General features: G+C 58.7%; 1 protein-coding gene across 1 annotated transcript in view; it reads left to right on the top strand.

Annotated features, from left to right (window-relative positions):
* Positions 1-18819, top strand: part of HS1BP3 (HCLS1 binding protein 3) — a 33697-nt gene extending 14878 nt beyond the window's left edge. The window contains exons 4-7 of the mRNA XM_082671941.1: positions 954-1164; positions 12820-12983; positions 14388-14523; positions 18525-18819. Of these exons, the coding sequence (XP_082528067.1) occupies positions 954-1164; positions 12820-12983; positions 14388-14523; positions 18525-18789 (776 nt within the window). The 3' untranslated portion in view covers positions 18790-18819. The remainder of the gene's footprint in view (positions 1-953; positions 1165-12819; positions 12984-14387; positions 14524-18524) is intronic.
* The last annotated feature ends 4311 nt before the right edge of the window (positions 18820-23130 follow it).

Below are 23130 nucleotides of genomic sequence, written 5' to 3'. Positions count from 1 at the left end.
GGGATTTTTGCCATATTTAAATGAATCTGTACCTGTAAAACTTTTTATTACATGATGCTTATTCCATGAAATTGACGGTTCATGAGATTTTGAATGGGATTTTTACATTTGTCCTAATAAAATAACAGAGCGTAATATAATGCAACATAGTCATTGTCACTCAGTTCTACATACTGTGTCAGCATACATATCACATCCTATGTGCCAGGCACTCTGGGGCATATAGGTGGCTTCTTTACCCACAGGGTCATATACTTTGTAAGTAACTGCTTTCAAAAATACACTATTCAGTAAACTACTTAGATAGAGATAAACAAGTAGTCTAAACCCACGCTTCTCAAACCATTGTGGGGAAGGACTAACTTTTTTATTCCCAGTATGTCACAAACAGCATTCCAAGGTACTGTGGAAGTTTCTGGATGCTTGCTCCGCCTTTCTGTAGTTACCTTTTTGTGGACACCCGCCTATGGACCACACTTTGAGAAGCACTTATGTAAGCCAGTTCGTAGTGAAGGCATCACAGTGCGTTCTCGAATCTTCCATGTGCTCGCGGAGCAGTCACTGAGTTCCTAGTCTAATCACCCAGACCCTCGGAGCAAGTCTCCAACTGTGGTTGGCAGAGCTCCCCGATGGGCTCCGCAACTGCAAAGCATTTCTGGAACTGTTCTGTGGGAACCCACGTACACTGGCTGGCTTCTGCCATCAGCCCGTGGACTGTAGCCTGTCGTCCCAACAGGCCCTGGGCTGCAGAGGTTCAGGAACTGCTCCCTCTGTCCCTCTGTCTTCTCCACCCCAGGCTTTGCTACCCCCATCCAGACCCACCATCCTGGTCCCAGGACGCTGCAGGAAGCCCCCAGCCTTGGGTGCTGGCACTGGAGCTTGCGCGCCGGGAAGTGCTTCCTCGCGTCCCCCCGGCGGTGGGTGTCAGGCGCCCTCTCTGTCTCCCTCCACAGGTACCAGATCCCCCGGGGCTGCGGATCTCAGCAGCAGAGATTTCTCTGTCCTGGACACAGACAGCCAAGGGGGGGACGACGGGGATGCTTTCGACTTCTTCCAACAGCAGGATCGAGTGGAGGGTGAGGGTCTCCCCACGCTGGACCAGGATGCAGGGAAGTCCTCAGAGGACGAGGCAGAGGAGGCCCTGGACCCTCTGGGCATCATGCGGTACGTCTCCTCTTCTGGGTGCCCCCCCCCCCCCGGTCTGGTCTGTCTTTCTCCAGGCTCCTCCCTCCCTCCTGGGAGTCTGAGAAAACCGGTATCCCTGGGTTATTGCCCCTAGGGGCCTGGTACTCAGGGAACTGGCTCTCTGCTCGTCCCAACATCACCTGGGTCTTTGGGGCTCAGTCCAGGTATCTCCTGCCCCTCCCTGCTCACAGGGTGGCCCCCCACCCCCCAGTTCTGCACTGAGACCAGGCAGGGCTGCCCCCAACCCTGGCAGTTCAGCACCCCAGGAGGCCTGGGTTCTCAGTCCAGCTCGTCGCTGACAGCCTGTGACTCGTGATGCGTGACTGGAGCTCCCTGGGCCGTGTCCTGCTGCCCTGGGGACAGGGCTGTGTACCTTGGCCCTGCCTCCCCAAGGTGGTTGTAAGGCTTGGGGGGGACTGGTGACCCCTAAGCTGCTGACTGTGATGGAAGGAGGTAGAGTGAGCCCCAGGGTAGACTGTGTCCCCTTTACACGCGCACACTTGCACACACACGTACACACACACATACACCGGAGAAGAAGAGGCAACTAGCTGTGGTCTTGATGGCCCCTTGGTGTCCTGATTCTGTCACCTTCCTGTTCCTTCTCCTTTCCTGTCCCTCTGCCTGCCTTTAGCCAATCAGTGAGCTGCTCCTGAGCCCCCATTGGGGGAGCACCCTGAGCTGGGGGAGGGGCTGCAGGCTAGATGAGACCGGAGAGCCAGACCCCAGGCTCCCCAGGCCCCTCCGATGGGCACAGGCTGAGGCGTTGGGCAGGACCTCCCGACCAGAAGGAGATGAGGGGGAGCCCGACAGACGCAGCCCGCCTCCCAGGACCCTCACTTCTTGGCCCGAATGAGCAAGAAACAAGGTGGGAACTGCTGATTTTGAGCACCTAATACGCACCTGGCATTGTACTTTGCACTTTGTCTACTGTGTCTCATTGACAGCCTGCCCCGCAAACAGCTGTTAGTATGCCATTGGACAGATTAAAGAAACTGACGTCTGCAGAGGCCAGGTGCCTTGCCCGAGGTCAGGCGGCTTGGTGGCTAATGGTACTGGGGTTCCAACCGAGCTCAGGGTCCTGTCCTGGACTGCGGAGCCAGACTCCCTGGACCAGAATCCCGGCAATTTACCCCTTTCCTTCAGTTTTCTGCAAGGAAAGCAGGATAATGATAGCACCCATCTTTTGCGGCTCTCATGAAAATTAAGTGAGTTAGACGTCACGGCCCCATCGTTCTGCCCCACCACCTCTGCAGAGGTGGACAGACCACAGACCCAGTGACATTCTCTCTGCCTGTCTCGCAGGTCCTGTTCCAGAAAGAAATTAGAGCCAAAGAGAAATCAGGCAGGGACAAGTTCAACTTAAACAGCGTGAAAAATACAGTCGAGAGAGCACTGCCCACCACCCGCAGGCCTTCCTCTCCTAGTGGGGTGTGTGAGGGTGGGCACATGAGGACATGTGGCTGCAGGGTCGACGTGAGACCAGCCTGGAGGGGACGAGGAGTCAGACTTGGGAAAGATCCCAGGCGCTCGGGGAGACGGGGGCCGGAGCTGGAGGTCCTGCCGCTCCTTGGTGCCAGGTGTCAGGCCCTTCCAGCACCTCCCACCCCCGCTGGCCTTGTCCTAGGAGGGGGTCAGCGGCCTGTGGGAGTGACTGCGAGGTTATGTCGGGAGAAGTTAGTAATAGCCGCTCGTTATCAGCCTTGTGCGACCCGAGGGCCTTGTTGGGCTGTATTTGTTTGAACTCAGCCTCTCTGTTATTCTGAGTAACCACATGTTACTTGCTGCCAGACTGCTATGGGCTTGCGTGGTTTGTGCCAGCCTCTGGCTAAAGGACGTGCTTAGCAAAGCAGCTCCTTTTTTGGGTAGGAAAACGCTCTTTGGGGTTGGCAAGGGCCGCCTTTAATTCCCTGCTTACTCCAGTAGCAGATGGTTGGGTGAGGTGCTGGCTGTCTGGGGACCCCCTGCGCCCCAGCACCATCCCCAGCTCTGCACTCGGGGGGCCTCCTTTCTGAATCCGAGGAGAGCTGAGCACCTAAAAGGGATCCCGGAGGCTTTTGACCTTCTGCCGGTCTTTCTTTTAATACCGATGTGACAATAGTCAGTGCTGTCGTCTCCACTGGGAATAATAACAACTAACATTTTCTGAGAGTTTATTAAATGCCAGGAACTGATTAGCATTTACATGAATAGATATTTTCTATTCTATTTCTTTTTTTTTTTAAGGGTCATGACTCAACCAAATTGCTTTCCATATCCACCGTGGGTCTGGTTTGGGAAATGGTGCCCTAGGAAGCGAGTTCTGGCGTCGGGCTCGTTCTGTGTGTGAGGAAGCTGACATTTGGAGTCCAGTAGCTCATCCAAATTCATCCAGCCCCAGATGGCAGTCAGGACTTGGTGTCACCTCCCTGCCCTGTCCCCGGATCCCAGTCTCCCAGCAGATTGGGAGGCAGGCAGGGCCCTAGGATTATACCCCCTTCAGAGATGGGAAAATTGAGGACAGAGTTGCGCGGGGACTTGGCTAGTGCCTTGTGTGTGGCAGGGCCCTCCCTTGAAGTGAGGGTGTCCCCTTGGCCTCTCGTGGGACACCCAGGTGGGCCTGTTGACTTCTTTGTACAAGGCTGCCTACCCGACCCTCTGGTGAGGAACATTCTGTTCTTTGCATGAGACTTATGCTTGGCCTGCATATTTCTCCATCCTGTGCCCTCAGTTCCTCTGCGGCTGCGGCTGCGGCTGCGGCATCCTTGCTCTCCCAGCCCCCCACCTCCCTGAGCGCCCATCTGGGCCGGATGCCGGCCTTCCCCAAGCGGCCACGTTTCCAGGCGGCAGGCGCTGGCCCTTCCTGCCGTGGCCGCGCCGGGGCGCTGTTTCTCCACTGTGGGGTTGCTGGACGGGTGGGGGCCACGGCACAAAGCCTGGCTTTCCTTTGTCTGTAAAACCTGGTTTTGATTAGGGAAGGACGCACTGCTGCACGCTTAGAAAGTGCCTCAGGATAGACAAAGCCCTCACCGCCTCCAAATCCCACGCTGCCACGCTCCTCTTTTCGGAATTTTTGTGTGTCCCTGTCCCGGCCAGTCCATGTAACTGCAGACATAGTACACATGCCTTTTTACACTCCGCTCTTGCACTTTATGTCCTCACGATCGGTTTCCATGTGGAACACAGTTTTCATGTTTAACTTTCTATTTTAGAGACTTCACCGTCCTGAGAAAGGTGAAGTTCTCCCATAATAGTTTTGCCTTCTGCTGGAAATACTCTGCGAGGAACATTTTAAATTGTAACTCAAATGATGTATGATTAGCGTAGAAATATTGCAAACACCGCTAAAAGCCCTTTCATCATGAAAGGTGTACACTTTTGGATATGCACGTTTTACTACCGAAATGGAACTGCGTTATGTGCGCCATTCCATAATTTGCTTTTTTTCAGCTTACATACTGGGTTTTTCCGGATCAGTAAATAGACTTGTACATTCTTAACTTGGTGCTAGCCCATCAGGCTGATGTGCTGTAAATGGCATTCCCAGGCCCCCGCTGGGGGACACTGTGGTGTTTTCCATAGGTTTTTGCTATTACAGGCAATGAAAGAACTTGTTCATGTATGGAGTGTTTATTCTGTTGAGCTTTCCCCCCAGTCACCTGACCCAGAACAAGGTCCTAAAAGCTTCTGCTGGGGGTCTTGGTTGTGCCTCTCCAGTGAAGGGGTCTTTAAGGACTTAATTCCCCTGTGTTGGGAAGTCCTCCCTGCTTTTCCAAACCCTGCCCATCCACAAGGCCCGCTGCCCCCTCCTCTTCCCCCAGTGTCCAGGGAGCTCCGCAACCTCCAGGCCCCAGGTCCCTGAGGACCCTCAGCTTCCCAAGGGGCAGGCTGGCTCCTGCAGGATCACGCTTTCCTGTAAGACTGGGCTTTCTGCTGTCTGCTCCAAGGAGGGGGAGCCAGCACCCGGGGCCCTGTGCCGTGGCCTCAAGTGGTGAAGCTGGACGTTTCTCTGGAACGTGAATCATGTGTTTTGTCATAAATATTTATACAGATTTTGCTATATCTTTCCTAAAATAACCGTATGTGTTTTAGTATAAAAATACCTTGCTTCCTTTATTCGGATGGAACTGCTACTCTGGGATCATTCTGTGGTTCTGAAGACTTCCAGCACGCTGCCAGGTGCCCCCAGATCTACTAACCCAAGATTTACTTATTTTCCCCCCAGCTTTATTGAGATAAAATTGCCATGTGACGTGTGTAAGGTTAAGGTGCACCATGTGATGACGCGATGCACCTACGTAGTGTGAAATGATTACCACAATAAGGTCAGCCATCGCCTCACCACCGTTTCCAAGATAGAGAAGCGAGGCGACCCCCAAGGACAGGAGCTCTGCAGGGACAGCTTGGCCTCACCCCGCCTCACGAGGGGCCCCAGGAGCTGCTCCTCCTCGGACGCCTCTTGCTAAGTATCCCGGCTGTCCCTTTTGGGCTTACGGCCCCTTTAGGGTTCCAGACCCCGCCTAGGAGAGCAGAGCCCGGCCGGGAATTCTGCACCACCTGGAGCTGGTTAGAAATGCAGGTTCCACCTCAGGCTCCCTCGAACCTGGACGGGGCCCAAGAACCTGTGTTTTAACGAGCTCTTGGCACGCTCCACAGGCAAATTCCTGCTTGAGGAGCCCCCCAAACCGAGCTCAGCAGAAGTCTGGGAGAAGCAGGAGGACAGTGATGCAGAGAGCAGGTGCACCAGCCGCCAGGCTCTGCCACTCACAGGGGTTCCAGTAGGCGGGCTCGGGGAGGCCTTTCCTGTTACTCTCAGCCCCCGGCCCACCACTGTCTCTCGGGTCTCCCTCTCTGGTCTCCTGCTGGAGGGCCGTTCTTCCTATCGCTCTCGGGGCTGTGAGCCAGGGCTGGCGGCCTCGCGCTGTACCTCCACGCACAGCACTTAGCCTCGGCCGTCCTGGGTCCAAACAAGGAGCGTGCAGGGGGCACAGTGGGCCCCTTCGTCTCACCCTAGAGCTGTCACGGTGATTGCAGCATCAGCTACCGTTAGGGGTGACCACAGCACCCCCTACGGGCATGGGTTTCCCCATCCACGGCAGTGCACAGAGTCTGTCCTGAGTGAATAGAAGTGTCAGGGACAAACACATGGAACAGTGCCTTCCACTTTTCTAACTGAGTAGCAAGACGCTTTGGTTCTAGAGAAATCTCATACAGGACCCTGATATATGAAACAGACAGAAGTAAAGTTGGCCGGGTTGGGACAGGAGTGGGGACTGGATCTCTGCCCCTCAGCCTCAGCCCACCCCGGTGGCGGCCCTGGGCAGCTTTGCAGAAGGCCAGGGCCCCTGAGCGTGGTTTGAAGGCCACTGGATGGAAAAGCAGGAAAGCCTAAGATGTGTGGTCACCCCAGAGCAGGGCTAGCGGCTGACTGTCCCAGGTTCAAGTCCCGGCTCTGCCACTTAGCAGCCGGTGGGCCCTGGGTGGGTTGCTGAACTTCTCAAAAGCCACAGTTTCTCTCTTTGTAAATTAAAGTCCAGGCCCAGTGATTGTAAGGGTAAAACGGGATGAAGTACAGGAAATTTCCTTTGTATGATGTTAACACTATTTCAGGTTTACTTTGCTCTGAAAAAACCCTTGGGTGTTTAAAGTACACAATTGAAATGGAAAAGGCAGCTTTTCCATTTCCTGTTGTCATGCAGATATCGGCCTCGTGTGTTGTGTACACAAGGGCCTTTGCCTCCCCTCCAGCGTCTTTGTGGTTATAATTAAGGAGCCTCTCCAGGATCACACGGTCTGGGGCGTGGTCCAAGCGGGAGCTGCGTCCTCTTGACTCCTGGCCCAGGACTTACCCCATCAACCCCAGACCGAGACGCCCACCTGTGCCGGGTGCCCACTTCACAGCCCCGGTCCATTTGCTCTCCATGGCGGGTGATGTAGGGGATGGGTGTTCTTCGCCGCAAGGACCACCAGCGTCCACTGGTCACGTCAGCGTTTGGAGTGTCGTTGGGGGTATTGGAATAAACGAAGACCGCCCAGATGAGAACACGCAAAGGCCACTTATTCAGAGCAGGCCATAGCAGGGGACTTAGCCACCATCACCTGCGTTTGGGCAGAGACTCACAGGCAGGCGGGGAGCAGGAAAGATTTCTGGTGGCAGAAGGGGAAGGCTCGGGTCTGCCTGACTGTAGACTATTGGCATGCGAAAGCCAGAGGCCTAACCAGAAGTGGGGCGGCCTGCAGCCTGCGTGTTTGCTTGGGGGAGCATATTTGCCTCTGTCGCTGGGCCTAATAAGCGGGAAGCAGGGTGAAGACGAGGGAAGCTGGCAGTTACCGATCAAGGCCTGGCCACTGGGGCCATAGCTGCAGAGACTGCGGTGTGGCTTCCTGGGCCGGTGGCTGCAGGTTGCGGGTTCTGTTTATATCTGGCCTGGCGGTTGCCTGTTTGTTCATACGGTCTGTCGGGGCCGCCGTGGGTGTGATCAGGGTTGGGAGTTTTGCTTTCAAGCCGGGGGTGGCAGAGCCCCTTCAGCTGGGCCGCCCTGGTTTCTTGGTGCTGCTGTCGTGGTGGGTGAGGGGCAACATTTGGCCGCCCCTGTGCAGAGAAGGAGAAATGTCATCCCCCACAAGCTGAGAAGAGAGAGAGGTCCCTGAGGTCCTGGTCCCTCGCGGGGCGGGGAGGGTGCCCAGTGGCCTGGAGAGTCAGGCTGGGGCTGCTGAGGATGTGACTTGTGGGAAAGGAGCAAATGATGGGCGTCCAGGGCAGCTACCTGGACTGGCCGGTTTACTTTGTAGAGCCCAGAATGGAGGCAGTTGGGACGAAACACAATGTGAGCTAGACGTCCTCAAGCAGCGCCTGTGATCACGGGCCTCTGCTTTGCCCAGCAGCGTACAGGCTCCACTTTGCACCTTCCAGATCATTCCTTGTTCCCACTGAACAGATAAGGAGACACTCAGAGAGTGAAATGACTGGCCTGGGGTCGTACACAGGTTCTCCTGCATCCCCCTCCAGGGGGTCCTCCCTCAGACCGGTCATAATGCCCCCATCCCCGGCCCTGCGGGATGTGGCCCGACTTCCCCTCAGACCCTCCCCCTCCTCCCTCCATGCACCTGCCGTCCAGTTGTTGGGCACTTGAACATACCAAGCCCTTCCCACCTCAGCGTTTTCACAGGGGTCTTCTCTCTGCCTGGAGCACAGCTTTCCCAACCCTGCTCACCCTTCCTCCAGTGCTTTCCTGAATCCCCTGGCCCAGCGAGGCTGGTGTGGGCCCACAGGGTGAATGCCTGTCCTCCGTGATTGGCGCGACTCCTGTGATCGGGTCGCGGCGGAAGCCCGTTGCCTAGCGCTGCTGCAAATCACATTGTCCTGGAATGAACATCACAAGTTCATTTACTGGCACTCCGAGAATTTTCACTAATGGGGAAAAAAAAAGAAAGTGAATTTAAGATTAAAAAGTGAAAAGTGCTGTATTTTGAAGCAGGAACGTTACACGCTTGGAAAAGAGTTGATTTCCGTGTCTGATTTAGTATCACCCTGGCTCTGAAGGTAACAGTTATGTTGTCTGTGAGTCTTGGCTTCAGAAGGATCCACCGTCTTCTGGTTAGTCTAGGAGATGCCTCTGCAACTCAAGTGCACTCAGGACCTGGGCCCTTGGTCCCCATCGGGGATCTGTCACAGGGGCAGGTGCATCCGGGAACACTGACACAAGCCCCCTGGGTGGCCGGAGGGGAGGACGTTCTCATGTCAGTCCCTGTCACCAGAGCCGCCTGAGCCCCGTGGAGCAGGGCCGCTCCTTGGCCTATCAGAGCTGTCAGCTGTGGCACCTGCCGCCTGTCACTCATGCGCGCTCCCCGCCCGCCTGCAGGATGTGGCCTGGCCTGGACATCTGTCTTCTATCAGGCACACACAGCAGGAAAGCTGACGTCTGTGCGTGCACACGCGTGTGCACTGCAGGAGCATGGTTCCATGTGCCTGCACCCGTCCAGGGACCTCCCCCCACCGCCCCCCACCCCCGACCTCCTGCAACCCGTGCTGTGCGGGAACCCGCACAAGGTCGGCAGCTGCGGTTCCGTCCATTGCAGACCCCACTGTTTGATGCTCAGTTGCCCCATCCCTGGTGACAGGAGTCTGATCGTACCAGCCTTCCTTTGGAGGAGGGAGAAGGGGGGGCATCCTTTATGGCTCCGTGCAGAGGGTGTGCTGGTGGCGGGCACGGCAGAACTGGGTGGTGTGTCCTGCGGGCACCCGGGTGGATGCAGGTGGAAAGGAGCTGAGGGGGGACAGAGGGGGCGCCAGGACCGTAGCCGTGTGTGCAGTCTGAGTCCACGTTCACACGATGTGTGAGGGAGGGGAGGGGACGGGCTTGGAGTCTGAGTGACTCACCTGACATTGAAATGCCTGTCCTGTCCCTGAGTCAGAATCTGGCACCATCCTAAACTTGTCCCTTCTGCCCACGGGTCACTTCAGCAGTCCACATTTATCAGCACTTTGCCTTCTGACGGCCTCCCTGCTCTCATTTTCCCCAGTCCGGGCCCTGGTCGTTCCTCCAGGGACCAGGAGCAAAGCTTCCACGGGGCACTGGGTTCCCGGTGGTGCCCAGTCCCATAGCCCCTCACAGATTGAGGGTCTCTCTGCCTGTGTCAGTCTTCTGCCCTCAGCCCCACAGGTCACTGCCCTCCTCTACGCCACCTCCCCTAGGAAGCCCTCGGGCTGGGTTGGCTCCTTCCTCGGGGCTCCGGCTATCACGGAATGAGTGCCCTGTGTGGTGATGACGGGTGTATGTCTGTGACCCTGCTCGGCTGTGAGCTGCTGGGGACAGTGCCAGGTCTTCCTCACCTCTGTGCCCTCATCACCCAGCACAGGTTCTTGCCCGTGGGAGGTACTTCCCAAGCGCTGGCACATAGAAGTCACTCCGAGTGAAAGGATGAGCTTTTCTTACGGGAGGGCCGAGGGGCTGCTGGAGAGACCAGCTGGGGTGCCTGCGAGATCCCTGGAGGAGGAGCCGTGGGGTGGAAGGCCTCTGTCTGAGATGATGCTGGCCGCCCCTCTCTCTTCACTCCCTTTCCCCCCATCCGTCTGTCTGTCTGTCCATCCTTGCGCCGCCCCTCCATCCATCTGTTCTTTCGTCTAATATTTATTGAGTGTCTGCTCTGGACCAGGCACACTACTGAGTCCCCAGAATTTGGGGCTAACCAGGACAGGACCCTGGGGCTTTCGGCCATCAAAGCTCCGTGTTTCTTCTTCTTCTTTGTCTCCCCTGGAGACGGGTCGGAGGTAGTCGGGGAGACGGAGGATGGCCCAGGAGGAACAGCGTGGGGTTTAGATGGTGCCTGACTGAGCAGCCCCATGGGCTGTAGAGTCGCTTTATTTCAGTTCAAGACACAGAAGATAAAAAATGTCTCCAGGGAGAAAAACAGGAACATTCATCGGATTTGAGAGGAAAACTCACATAGCAGGAAAGCCAGGCCTAATTTGTGCTCTCCGAACCAGAAGTAGGTGCAAGAAGGAAAATCGTTGAAATCTCTGCCTGGCTCCTCCAGAGATAATTAATCACGTCTGTCCGTTCACTTCCTTTGTTCTTCAGACCCTCCCTTCTCTCTGTGCTGCCTCTGATTTCTGGTTGGTGGGAAGCCCCAGCCCCTGCCCCAGGGGGCCAGTCTGCTGGGGAGGATGTGTGTGTGCCTTCCCCACGGGTGGTTTCAGAGCTGCCGGTTCCGGTTCCGAGCAGGGTGGACCTGCGGACGCTGGCTGCGAGCTCCCTGCTGGGGGCTCCCCGCCCTTCACTGTGGCAGCCCCTGCCGGGTGCAGAAGCACAGCCAGGCAAAGGGCGGCTGCGACGGGTAATTGAGGGGCAGCCGTGGGACGGAGCCCGCAGGCCCCTGGCTGGTCCAGTGGCTCCCAAACATGGCCGGTCATCAGCGTCCACAGGGACACAAGCGGCTCCCGGCGCCTGCCGCTGGGGTTCTCATTCAGCGGGTCTCGGCTGGCTATGGCCATCTCCAGCTGGCCTGCCCCGAAGGCCAGGGCCTCGTCGGTACCCGCTTACTAGGGGTCATTAGAGCGGCGCTGGCTCTGCCTGGTCTGTGAGGCAGAAGGGGAAGACATCCCAGGAAAAGCAGGACACCCTGACTCCTTAAGACGTGTGAGGAAGCGCAGATGAAGTTTCTGGAGGAGCCCAGGCTCCCTTCACCTTGCCCAGCACCACAGGCAGGGCCTGGGGATGACACCACAGCGGAGGTGTGGCCCTGGTGGCCTGTGGCCTGAGCCCATCTGGCTTGTGCCCGAGATGGAGAAAAGTGCAGGGACTGGGGTGCGGCCATTGAGTCCCTGGCCCTGCCTGCCGTGTGGCCTTCAGCAGACACCCAGCTTCTTGAACCACCGTTTCCTCGTCTGCTGAGAGAGATCTTCCCGCTGGGGCCTCGGCCCTGAGCGCCGAGGAGTGTTGGTCCCGCGGCCTTCCAGCAGGTGCAGCCTCACCTCTCCTAGCTTCTCCCCACCTCCACCGGGAGACTGAAATTCTAGCAGACACCTAAATCCAGACCGTGGGAACAGCCACCTCTGAGCGCCCTGGCCTCCTACACCCAGGGCCGCCCTGCTGCTGTTTCTCTGCTGCTGGTTAATCTGTGTGTTGTTTACGGTGGTATCAGCACAGTTTGACTGCACAGTATCGCCCGCATGAGCTCAGCTGGTGGCCTCGGTCCAGTGGAACGGCCCTCCAGGCAGACAGGCGCACGGAAGCCCCACTTCCGGTTAGAAGCTTATTTCTGTTGTTTGCAGGAACCTTAAAATGGCTAATTTAGGCACCACCAGCAGGGGTTGGATCACCTTGTTAAAATAAAACCAGGTTTGTTTATTTCCTGGCGCTATACCTTCCAGTGACGTGTGTAGATCTGCAGTCTTCAGCTCCCTGAAGGCTGCCATGTCCGCTGTGTAACCACCACCCGGATCAGGAAATAAAGCCCTCCCGGGGCCCGAAGCTTCCCCGAGTCCCCTCCTGGTTTCCCGCAGCAGTGTCTGGCCCAAAGCAGGACCTTGGCCAGTCGATGAATGAGACGCAAAGGCACCCGAGGGGTGCAGAGGTGACTGGGGCTCTGAGTAGCCAGAGGGGTTTCCCGAAGGAGGCGATGCTGGCTCAGTGGGACTGAAGTGTTTTCTGGAACGACGGAGGTTAGACCGCTCAAGGGAAGGGGGGATGTGTGGGTGGAAACAAGGGAGCATTGCCCAAGGCTGCCTTCTGTTCTCCCCTGGGTCCAGGCCCTGAGGTGTGCAGCCTCAGGTGCGTCCATCCCTGTGTCCGAGCGGCTGTCGGTGGCTCTGTGATGAGCCTGGCCCCCGGGGTGCTGAGGTGGTGTGGCCTCGCAGCTCCGGAAGGAGGGCACGGCCTGTGGCCTGTGGCCTGTCCTGCTGGCCCTTCAGGGCTGGAGTCGTCTGCAGTCAGTCGTGTAGTCCGGACAGCCTCCTACCTGCCACACTCCCCACAGCGGCCGTTCCCTGGGCGCAGGGCTGGGCCGCTTCCGTAGCGGCGCGTCCCCAGCTCACTGTCGCTCCTTGGAAAGCTCCTACGCGACACCAGCTCAAGCCTGCCCGGTGCCTGTGTGGCTGGCTGGCAGGGCTCTTGTGAGAGGTGCTAACCTCGAATTCTGTCTGTGATTCCCCAGCTCCAAGAAGCCCAAGAAACGCCCGGAGGAAGTGGCCGTGAAGCCCAAACCCTCGCCCTGTCTCTCCATCTTTGATGAGGAGGTGGACCCCGACGAGGGGCTCTTTGGCCCAGGCAGGAAGCCCTCTCCCCGGAGCCCCGCAGAGGACGTGCCCCCCAGGGACTGTAAGTAGAGCCCCGGGGGTGTTCCTTTCACTCTCGGTGTCTCCCGGGTGACCCAGCCAAGCTCTACGAGTGGCTTTGGACCCACCACACATGAGCAGGACGGCTCATGTGTTAACAAGATGCAGATGCAGTCAGTGGAGAGATTTTCTGCTGGAGAAATCTAGTCTCACACCTGTGTCCCCATAGCCTGGAACGTTCCAGGGCTGTATGTTTATTCTAATCATCCCTCAGAAGCAAAGAGTAGTTTTCTTTGCTGCTTTGAAAAGTGTGGGTTGTGACTGGTGTAGAAGTGCCTTTGTTACCTCTGCAGCCAGATGTGGGCACCTGGTGGAGAGTGGACGCTGGCCTGCCTCCGGCCTGCTGGGGCTCTGCATGACTTGGAGTCTAACAAGAGGCTCTGTGTCCCCTGCAGAGACCCCGAGGGAGGGTCCAGTGCAGAGCTGGAACAGGGAAGCTGAGCAGCCTTGGGACTTCCACACTCGTGCCTGTTCTGACCCTTCCTATCCCTGCCCGCGTTTGCATCCAGGGTAGGGAACTGATGTCACCCATTAATTCAGCCGGCACCAGGCGCTCACTGACGGCCAGGCACTGTGCTGGGGCCGAGAACACCTGGATGAGTGAATCACAGTTCTGGCCTCAGGGCCTCCCTGAGGGAGACAGGACGTCTCCTGACCATTAGAGGCTAGCCTGGGCCTGTAACAGGTCTTAGCAGGACGTCCGTGCCTGTGGGGACCCCAGGGAAGGCTTCCTGGGTGAGGGTCAGGTGGAGGAACTGTACCTGAGCTGGATCCTGAAAGGTCAGCGGAGTTTGCCAGGGCTGCTGACGAAGCACATTCCAGGCGGAGAAGCTGCAGTTACCTTTCACGAAGGGCAGCGTTGAGCAGTGGAGGCGGTGAGAGGGTGGGGAGTAGACCCCGGCTCCTCGAAGGCAGAGGCCGTGGTCAGAGCCGTATCTGCTCACCACTGCATCCCAGAGCTGGCAGCCCTGGGCCGGTGGTTGGCGCTCAGTGAGCACTTGTAGGAAGACTGGGGTGCAGCCCTGGGGGCTGGCCGGGGCCATGGGGAGCCCGGGGTGTGAGCTGAAGAGGCTGTTTCCTCCTAAAAGCAGTGGGGAGGCCGCAAGGACTTGAAACCGGGAGGAGTGGCATCAGGTGGCTCTGGCCCAGCATGGAGGGAGGCGGGGGCCAGGGCCGCAGGCCCCCGTGAGCACATGTCTCTTGCCCCACGTGGCCCCGTTCCTCTGGTACTTCCGCAATCTGCCTTGCAGACCGAAGTGACAATATTGCTTCCTCTCTCCTGGCTGTGCCAGGAGGTTGGGCCAGACCCTCTCCACCCTGCACCCCGCAGGCAGCCGAGGACAGGCTAGGACTTCTTCTGACCCCTCTGCTGCTGCCTCCTCCGCAGCCCTGAAGCTGTTTGACGATCCTGACCTCGGCGGAGCCGTCCCCCTGGGTGACCCCTTACTGCTGCCAGCTGCCCACGGGGGTGGAGGACCCACGTCCCGCCCAGGCTGCAGGGAGGCCTCCGAGGAGCTGTTCAGGTACCATCTGTCCCCAGTGCTGCTCTACCAGGTCTGAGAGTGGCCTGGACAGAGCCAGGGACCCGTCCAGTCTGGGAGCACTTCACCATCCTTGGGCTCCGAGGGAGGGAATCCCGACCCATCAGAGGCAGGAGCCTGTGGGTGGGGGCTGACCAGGAGGCAGCAAGTGGGGTGCGATGAAAGGGTTGGGTGGGGGGCTGTCAGCAGCTCATCAAATTCTAGAAAGACAGGACTGCGTGTATACAAATAGGGTATGTAAAGAATGAATTATGTAATTGCACGAGCAAGTGTAACTGGCATCAACAGGTTGGGAACAGATACATAAAACTGACTTGGTAGCACGCAGCGCACGTCGGGGGGGCAAAGTGCAGACGTTCTGGGCAGTGGCTGGTACCCATCGGCAGGCCTTATGGAGGGGAGAGCGAGGCTTAGCCTGTTACATGGAGGCCGATTGACAGAACATGTGCACACCTGACCGCCGCGAGGGGTGTGCCGTGTGTCAAGCAGTATGCTGGGCTCTTTACATGTTATCTTATTTAATTCTCACAGCAGCACCGCCTCCCACCCTCACCCTCCACGTAGGTGCTATTTTCTCCTTTTTACGGAAAATGGAGGGTGGGAGAGGTGACTGGCCCAAGGCCCCCAGCTCCCAGGTGACAGGCGGGGATTGGGACCCAGGTCAGCCTGCCTGTGTCCCGTCGTCCCCCCCTTCCAGGACTCTGAGCGCTTGGAGGAGGAGAGGCTGGCAGCTCCGCCTCCCACCCCGGGGCCGGCAGGCTCTCCCTGGGCTTCTGCTCGTGCCGCTGCTTCCTCAGCACGCTGGGCACTGTGCGTCTCTGCATCGCATCATCTATGTCCCCAGGAGGCAGGCCGAGCCTGGCCGTCTACGGGACTCTGAGCTCTCTCTTTCCAGGAAGAGTTACGTGGCGCTGGACATGCGATCCCGGGAGGCTGTCACCACCCGCCCTCGTTAGCAACCGCGGGCTGTTAGCCTTCCGAGTGCCCGGCGAGCCCGAGTCACAGCGACGGCTCCCTGCCATTACATCTCCCCATGGCCCCTGGCAGCTGTTCACGCTCATCCTGCGTCCTCACCGCTGACACCCAGGCAGCAGTACTCCCTGGGAGAAGCTGGGACTGTTGTTATGTGCTTCGGGGTGACGCTGAGGCCCAGGGAAGCAGGTCAGCCCCGGGGAGCCTCTGCCGTTGCTAGGACTCAGCATGTCCTAGCGGGGCAGACCCAGTGGGACCTTTGGGCATCGTTTATACTAAATCCATTACACTGGAACTTTCCAGCCCATGTTCTGCGGAACGCCGGTCTGGGGGGTCTGAAAGGTGTTACCTTCAAACGCTCTCTGTGGCCAGATGTCCGGGTTAAGCAGGACTTTCCAAGCCTTTAGTGTGCGGGCACGCGTGGCTCAAGGGCGATGCCAACGCAGCATTTCACGTTCCGGTTGGTCCCTGGGACCCTTTCCTTTGTAAGGCCTCCTACATCCCACAGGGCTCTCTGGCAGTCACTGCCATAGAGAATGTGAGTCCTGTGACCCTGCCTTTGCTCTGCCAGACATCTGGTAAAGAAGGAATTACCCTCTTGAGAGCAGGAACCGTATTTTTTTTTTCTTTGTGTGTGTCCTGGGACTATGCAGGTGGTAACCGGGCTTCCTTATGATAAACTTTCTAATATTCATCCATCCATCAGTGCTTTCATCACCCCTTCATTCCACCACTGGCATCTGCCATCCCATCCTGAGGCAGCATGGAGGGGCGCTTGAGCCGGGTTTGGAGGCTGAGATACCCCCGTTCCCTCTTGCTCTGGGGCCCCAGTTTTGGTCTTTAGTCAAGTTCTGCAGAGACCTGGGGAAGAGGAGTGGCCTCGGTGGTTGACCTCACACCTGCAGGGCCTGGAAGGGAGGGGAGCTGGACCTTGTGTCTGTGCGACCTGTTTTTACCCGTGACTCAGGGAGCCCAGTTGGAAATAGGGTGCTTGGCAAGAGATGCTCTGTGGCCACCTGTATCCCAGGTGTGACTGCCCCACCTTCTGCCTCAGAGCAAATCCAGCTCCTGATTCGCTCCAAAGAGTCATTGCTTTGCCAAGCAGTATAAATCCTGAACTCCGACACAAGCTTTTAGCTGCTGCTTTATTTCCCTAAGGGCCCCTGTTTGAGGATTTCAGTCCCCCAGAGCTTTTCCTGGGTACCCAGCCTCCAGTGGAGGATGTAGGACAAGCCAGCACCTGCCCCAGGGGGGCTCAAGGAAGGGCAGCACTTGGAGGGAGCGGGGACACAGCTGAGCTGAACTTGCCAGGAGGAGCCTGTCCCGGGGTGATGCCTCCTGGTATTGCCTGGAACTCACTCTTTCAAGGCCTGGCTTGGGCCAGTCCCTCTGGGTCTGGAGGGACACCTTTTGCTCACTTCTCTGCCATCTGTGGGAGGCTCTGAATTCTCCCCTTGGGGCCTATGCCGCATCACAGGAGGCTGACCGAGGAAGCAGGCAGGGTGACCCACTGCCCCTTCAGTAGCTGCTTCCTGGCAGGCAGCCCTTCCCAGGAAGGGCACCTCCACCCTCATGTAGACCTCTGCCAGGCCCTGTGGTGCCGGGAGTTGTTCTGGCCAGAGGTGCCTCCCCTCTGCTCCTGCCTTTACTCAGCCGTGCTGCTGTCTGAGCTGGAGCCCGTTCACAGTTAGGGAGACGGAGGACCAGGCAGGTGGGGTGGGCTGAGGCCACTGAAGGAGTAGCAGGATGAGGGAGGGAACCACACTCCGCCTGCCGCGCTGCGTGTCTCTGTACAAGGGGTTGTAACCCTGTGGGGTGATGCCGCTGTTGCCATTTGGCAGATGGGAAACCAAAGCTTGGAGAGGCCAAGTGGCCTGCGCGAGGCCCCCCGGTCTTCTGCCTGCAGCGCCTCTGCCCTCCTTCCCCTGTCCCCAGCTAGCTGTGGGCCCCAGGCCAGGCCCTTCATCTTTCTGTGCCCCAGTTTTCACATCTGTAAAATGGAGCTAACATCTGCTACCAGACAGTGTCTTGTGATTACTCAGTGAATTAACGGATGTGGAGAAGGCCGGCCGTGGTAGGTACCCAGCCCAACGTTGATTGGGTGGGCAGGTCGGGGGATGGGTTGAATGGGTCTTTTCGCTGTGCACCTGGTCTGCAGGGGTTGAGTCCTTGCACAAGGAGCTGGCAGCAGGAGCTCCCTCGGGCAGAGGGCAGAGCGGGGCTGCCTCTCTTTCCTGATGTCCAGGACTTGGGCTGGTCCTGAGTGACCGTCACACTGCTTCGGCCTTCAGTTCCACCAACAGGCCGTCAGGTCCGGGGCGTGGCGGAGTCTTGGTGGGTGATGGCCGAGGCCGGCTTCAGCCCTCAGGGGGCCGTGTCTAACGAACGCCCGGGTGGCCCACCAGGGGACGCTGTGGGCCGGCAGACTCCACCCCACGATGGCTTAGAGCCCCTCATTCATTCTTTCTCTGGCTGAACTTGGCCTGGATGAGAGCCCAGCATCTCAAGTCAGACTTACTGGTTCCAGCTCAGGCCGGCCACATGCTTTCACCTCAGGCAGGTGGCTCGGCCTCCTAGGACTTGAGCGTCCGCATCTGCAGGGAGAAGATTGCGCTGTACCTCCCCATGGGTTGTTGAGGATAGCAAAAGGTAATGGGTCTAAAGTGCGTGGCCCAGAGCAGGAGCTCCGTATGTGGCAGCTGTTACTGTTATTTCTTGAAGGGTTGAAGGAGGAGTCACCTAAAGGAGCCAGCTTGTCTGGAGTGGGGTCACCCGAAAAGCAGTCCTGCAGAGGCTGCCAAGGGGCCGGCTCTGCTCGCGCTGGGCTGCGGGGGTGCAGGGAAGGAGAGCCCTGCCCCTCAGTTCCTCCCCGGGGGCGGATGGGTGGAAGGGCGAGGCTGGGAGGCGGGGGGACCGAGCCCAGTGCCCTGCAGGGGTGCCTGCCTTGGCAGGGGGCACCTTGTCCCTTTTGCAGGAGATTGTGCTCAGGGCTTCTCCCTCTGGTTCTCTAGAGTCGAAGAGGACTTGGACCAGATTCTGAACCTGGGGGCTGAGTCCAAACCCCAGCTTCAGCCCCAGCCCCAGCCCAAGCCTCCAGTGGCAGCTAAGCCAGCGCTACTCAGAAAGCCAGCTGTTCCCCCCAGGGCGGGTTCATCTGAGGCTGTGGCCAGGCAGCAGAAGCAGCAGCAGCAGATCCAAGCCATGGACGAGACGGACATCTTACAGTACATCAGGGACCACGACGCGCCTGGCCAGGCTGCCCCCAGCCTCTTCTGACCGCCCCCAAGCCCTGTGCTCTTCCTGAGCCAGCAGACTCTCTCCTGTGGAGGGGCACGTAGTGAGGTGCAGACTTGGACCTGTAGGGCCAGAACCTCTATTCCCAAGGGAGGGAGGGTGGAAGCCGGGTCATAGGACCCCTACACTGCCTTTTTCCTTTTCCTCAGCCCTGTGGGTTCATGGAATCCTGCAAGATGCAGAGAGCAATGTCACTATAGGAAGTGGAGCCAAAGTTGTCTCAGCCATGTGGATGTGGAGGGGAGAGCCTGTGGGGATGCCTTGCTAACCAGGAGCCCAGTCCCCAGGATGTCATGAGACTGGGAGCGCGGGGGGCCAGGGAGGCTCCACTCGGGGTGGGAAACTTTGTGCCCACTTGTGCCCACTGGCTCTGCCAGCCCCAGCACTTGCCCACCGGCTCTGCCAGCCCCAGCACGGGAGGGAGGGCTTGGCCAACCTGGGGTTTGGGTGGGAATCTCTAGTCACCATGAGTCCTGGAGGCTTGCAGGCCCTGGCAGGCTCCCCAGTAGAGGGATGCTGAGTGGGTGCCCAGGAGAGCCTGGCTAGATGGGGTGGCCCAGCCACCTCCGGTTACCAGGTGCTAAGCACGGTGCCTTCCCAAGTGTCATAGCTCAAGGGAGACGTCAGGACCAGCCCTGCCTCTGGTGTGTAGATGGCCTGACAATCCCCATGTCTTCCTTTCCTAGGGAAGGCCTGGCCAGACCACGGCCTCCTTGGGCCTCTGGCCATAGGGCCGATGTCCACCGTTACAGCTTTGAGCACAGGTGTCCCTGCCTCCTTCAGGGACGCCTGTGGCTGGGGTGCCCCTCCTTCTCACGGCCTGGGCTGGATGCTCTTCGGCCGCTACTTGAAGGGCCCCGTCTGTCCAGTGGTGGGTGCTGCCAGGCCTTCCCTGTCCTCAGGGTCTGGATTTGCTCACTGGCCTTCCCCCAGTGGGAGCCTCCTTCCCGGGAGAAGGAGCCCTGTGCCGGGCAGGGCCAGTGCCTTCGACTTCTCCCCGACCCCCTTGCCCCGGCATACGGGTCTGAGCATGGTGCATGTTTAATGCAGCAAAGAATGCCTCTTTTGTTGTTGTTGTTTTTGATACAGCCTTCATGTTCAGAATTAGTTTTTAAGGAAACACAGGTTTTTAAAAAAACGCAACCGCTGTTGTCCCTTGGGTTGCGCTGCTCGACAGAGAGGATTGGAAGGAGGATTTGGGATGAGGACCCCAGGCCGTTCCCCATCGGGGCCAGGAGCCAACCCTGATCCCTCAGGGATTCTGCCGGAGCCAGGCCAGTGTTTGCTGCCCTCAGAGTCTCTAGCACCCGCTGCCCAGTGCCAGGACCTGCAGGGCGGGTGGGAGCGCTGTCTGGTTTGTCCCGCGTCTCACGTCCCCCTTCCCCTCCACTGGTGCCAGCGTGAGAGGAAATAGGCGGCTCCGGGGACTGAGAGCCTAGTTCCTCCTCCCCCTCTGCCTTATCTGGGCCCCGAGGGCAGCCTCCCTGGGGCCCGGAGCTCCGGGACAGCCTCAGCCCCCAGCACAAGCCGCCCCTCTTCTCTTTCGCCGCCAGGCCTTCACACCTGCACGCCACGCTGGGGTCCGCGCTCTTGCCGACTGCAGGAAGGCCTCTGAAGGAAGGAGCAGGTGGTGAGGCGATGGGCTGCCGTGGCCTCTCTCTCCTCCCTGTTCTCTCCTCTGGGCCGCTCCCTCCCGCCCCCAGCATGCGACATAGGGGAGAGGGTGCAGCTGGCAGGTGGCCGTGGGGGGCCACAGGCGGAAGCTGCCACTCCGGTGTGGCTTCGCCCACTGCTAGCCCGGCCTCCTCCCTGGCGGCCTGGCACTCGGACACCTCAGCAGAGATACTGATGCTCCGTGGCGCCGCAGGTCTGGGACCCACCAGCCCATCTGTGACCTCCAGGCGTCCAATAAAGTCCGTGTCGGTGGCTCATTCCCACATTTGTTAGTGGCGACCTTTTCTGACCCCGGGCTGATGGGGGACAGTGTGGGGCACTGTCTTTACAGCCCCGGGCTGATGGGGCTCAACAAGGGGCGCTTCCCTCGAAGGACCTGGGGTGTGCCAGGCCTCCCAGGCTGCTTCTGTATGAGGCAGGGCGAGGGCAGAGGGAGGATTCCACTGTGTGAACTGAGGCAGAGGGGCCAGAGGCCCCGGCCTGGTGGGGTCATCCGTCAGTAACTGCTCAGCCAGGACCTGTTTGGAAAGAGGACTTTTTCCTTCTCCAGACCTCACTTCTGTCTCCTCAGGGTAGGGACTGGTCTAGGCTTGAACTGGCCTCGAGGTCCCTTCAGCTTTGACACAAGACAGCCCCGCCGAATAAACCCGTCCATCCGCTTCCAAACCTGTCCTAGCCTCCACTCTCCTGCCAGGGTCGGATTCTGAGATGCTGCTTCCTGCCCGGGACCCAGAGGTTCTCAGCAGACGGCTCTGCAAGCCGACATCCCCCAGAGCACTAGAAACGGGTCCCCGTGCAGGGCAGTCTGCGAGCCCACGCCGGCCTCCCTCACCACTCGGCTTTGGAGCTCGCAGCTAAGCTCAGATGGGGGTCTTGGCTCCCAAGGACAAGCGGTTGGGTCGTCCTGAGAAGGACCACGCAGCCCACAAGCCTGCAGCGGAGAGTTCACCGTGGAAGGAAAGTGAGGTCCACTGAGGGCAGCGTTTGTTTGTTTTGCAGCTGTGTTAGCCCTGTGGACAGGATGTGCCGGCTGCTCTGGGGGCCCCGCTCCCATCCCCCATTTTTCCTCTCAGGAAGCCGGGAACTCCAGCCACTTCTCCTGGAAAGTCCCCATCCTAGTGTCTGTCCCGGCGGGGCCGGGAGGCGAGCTCCGCTGGGGGAACCCACCCTTCCACACTCTGGTGTCCCGTGACCGTGTCAGTGCCACATGTCTGGAACCCAGCCTGCCTCCGTGTGCTCTGGGGCTGCCCCGAGGCTCAAGCCCTCACAGCAGACGCAGATGAGGCAGCAGAGGTCCAGGTGATTTGGGGGCCCCATGGCCGTCATGCCCAGCTGCCAGCTTGGTGTCGTCGATACAGTCCGTGTGGTGGTACGCTTTCCTTTGTCTCTGGGGAGACCCGGCGTGGAAGGTCACGTTCGGCTCTCCAGCTCAGCAGCTGCCCAGGTGAGCATATCCTGCGGACGGGAGAAGGGAGAAGAGCTACCAACACGGCGCTTGGATGGTGGCCCTGGCTGGGCAGCAGGCACCCCCCAGTGCTGCCGGGCCTTTGGGTTGAAGGCCACCCAGAGCAGGCGTGGTCGACACTCAGAGCCCCTTTGAGTGGATGACCTTTCAGTGTCAAGTTGTGGATGGTACCATTCAGTGCAAACCCTCATCACTTAAACCGTTCCCTTGAGGCCTCACGACCAAAGGACCAGGCTCCGTGGGCCTGGAGGGATCTAGGTTCCGGTCCAGCTGGGCTATCCGACGTCCCCTCACCCTGCAGTGCCGAGTGAAGAGACTTCCCTGGGTTCATGTGAAGGGCCAGGTAGGCTGTAACGTCCTATTCGTGCCTGAAGGACTTTCCTTGGGCTGGTCACTACAGTTCATCCCAGAGGGACCCCTGCCCAGGACAAGCTGCACGCTAGTGAGATGGGGCAGGCTGAGGATGGCTGGTCAGAAGGCACTGCCGGCTTCCGCCCAGCCTCGCCCACAGCCCCGGGCACTGACATTGACTTCCAGGTGTTGTGCTACGTACGACATGGTGAAGGGGACCCAGGTGTGCAGCGTGGTGCGTACAGCCTGGAGCACGGATGCGCATCCCTCTCGTGGCTGAACCTCTGGTTCTGGTTTAACACGGTGCTGGCCGCTGGTGAGAGCTGAGGGATTTCATTTCTCAGGTCACACTCAGGATGAAGCCGCACTCCTGGAGCGGGGATCATGGGCTCGGCGCATGGCCTCAGTAAGCAGGAATCCCTGTTGACAGTTTTCAGAGGTGCCGATGCTTCTCTGCTAATTTGGCAAATAGCGGCAGCCTCTAAATTCCTTTTTGAGTTAAGCTGGGGTAGCTTTCTCCAGCCCAGCCAGCCAATCCCGTCTGTTTCCTCACATGCCGAACGCATCCGCAAACACTAAGCATTTAATGGCACCTACCGTGTGCAGGCGCCGTGACACGTGGAACACGGGGAGTCAGGTGGGTGAGGCGTAGTGAAAGATGCGGGTCAGCCCTTCTGGTCTAGAAGCTCCCCATCGTGCTTGGGCATCAATCAGTTTGATGAATAAGTGCATACAAGGAACAAGAAAAGTGCACGAACAATACAGGGCAGAGAAGCGGGTGGCAAGGCCTGTGTAGGCGGCACAGCTCTGGTGCTCAAGAGACACAGAGCAAG

This window comes from Grampus griseus, assembly GCF_964374135.1.
Source record: "Grampus griseus genome assembly, chromosome: 15".
Classification (NCBI taxonomy): Eukaryota; Metazoa; Chordata; class Mammalia; order Artiodactyla; family Delphinidae; genus Grampus; species Grampus griseus.
The sequence above is the reverse complement of the archived record's forward strand: the minus strand, read 5'-3'. Positions and strand labels throughout refer to the sequence as shown.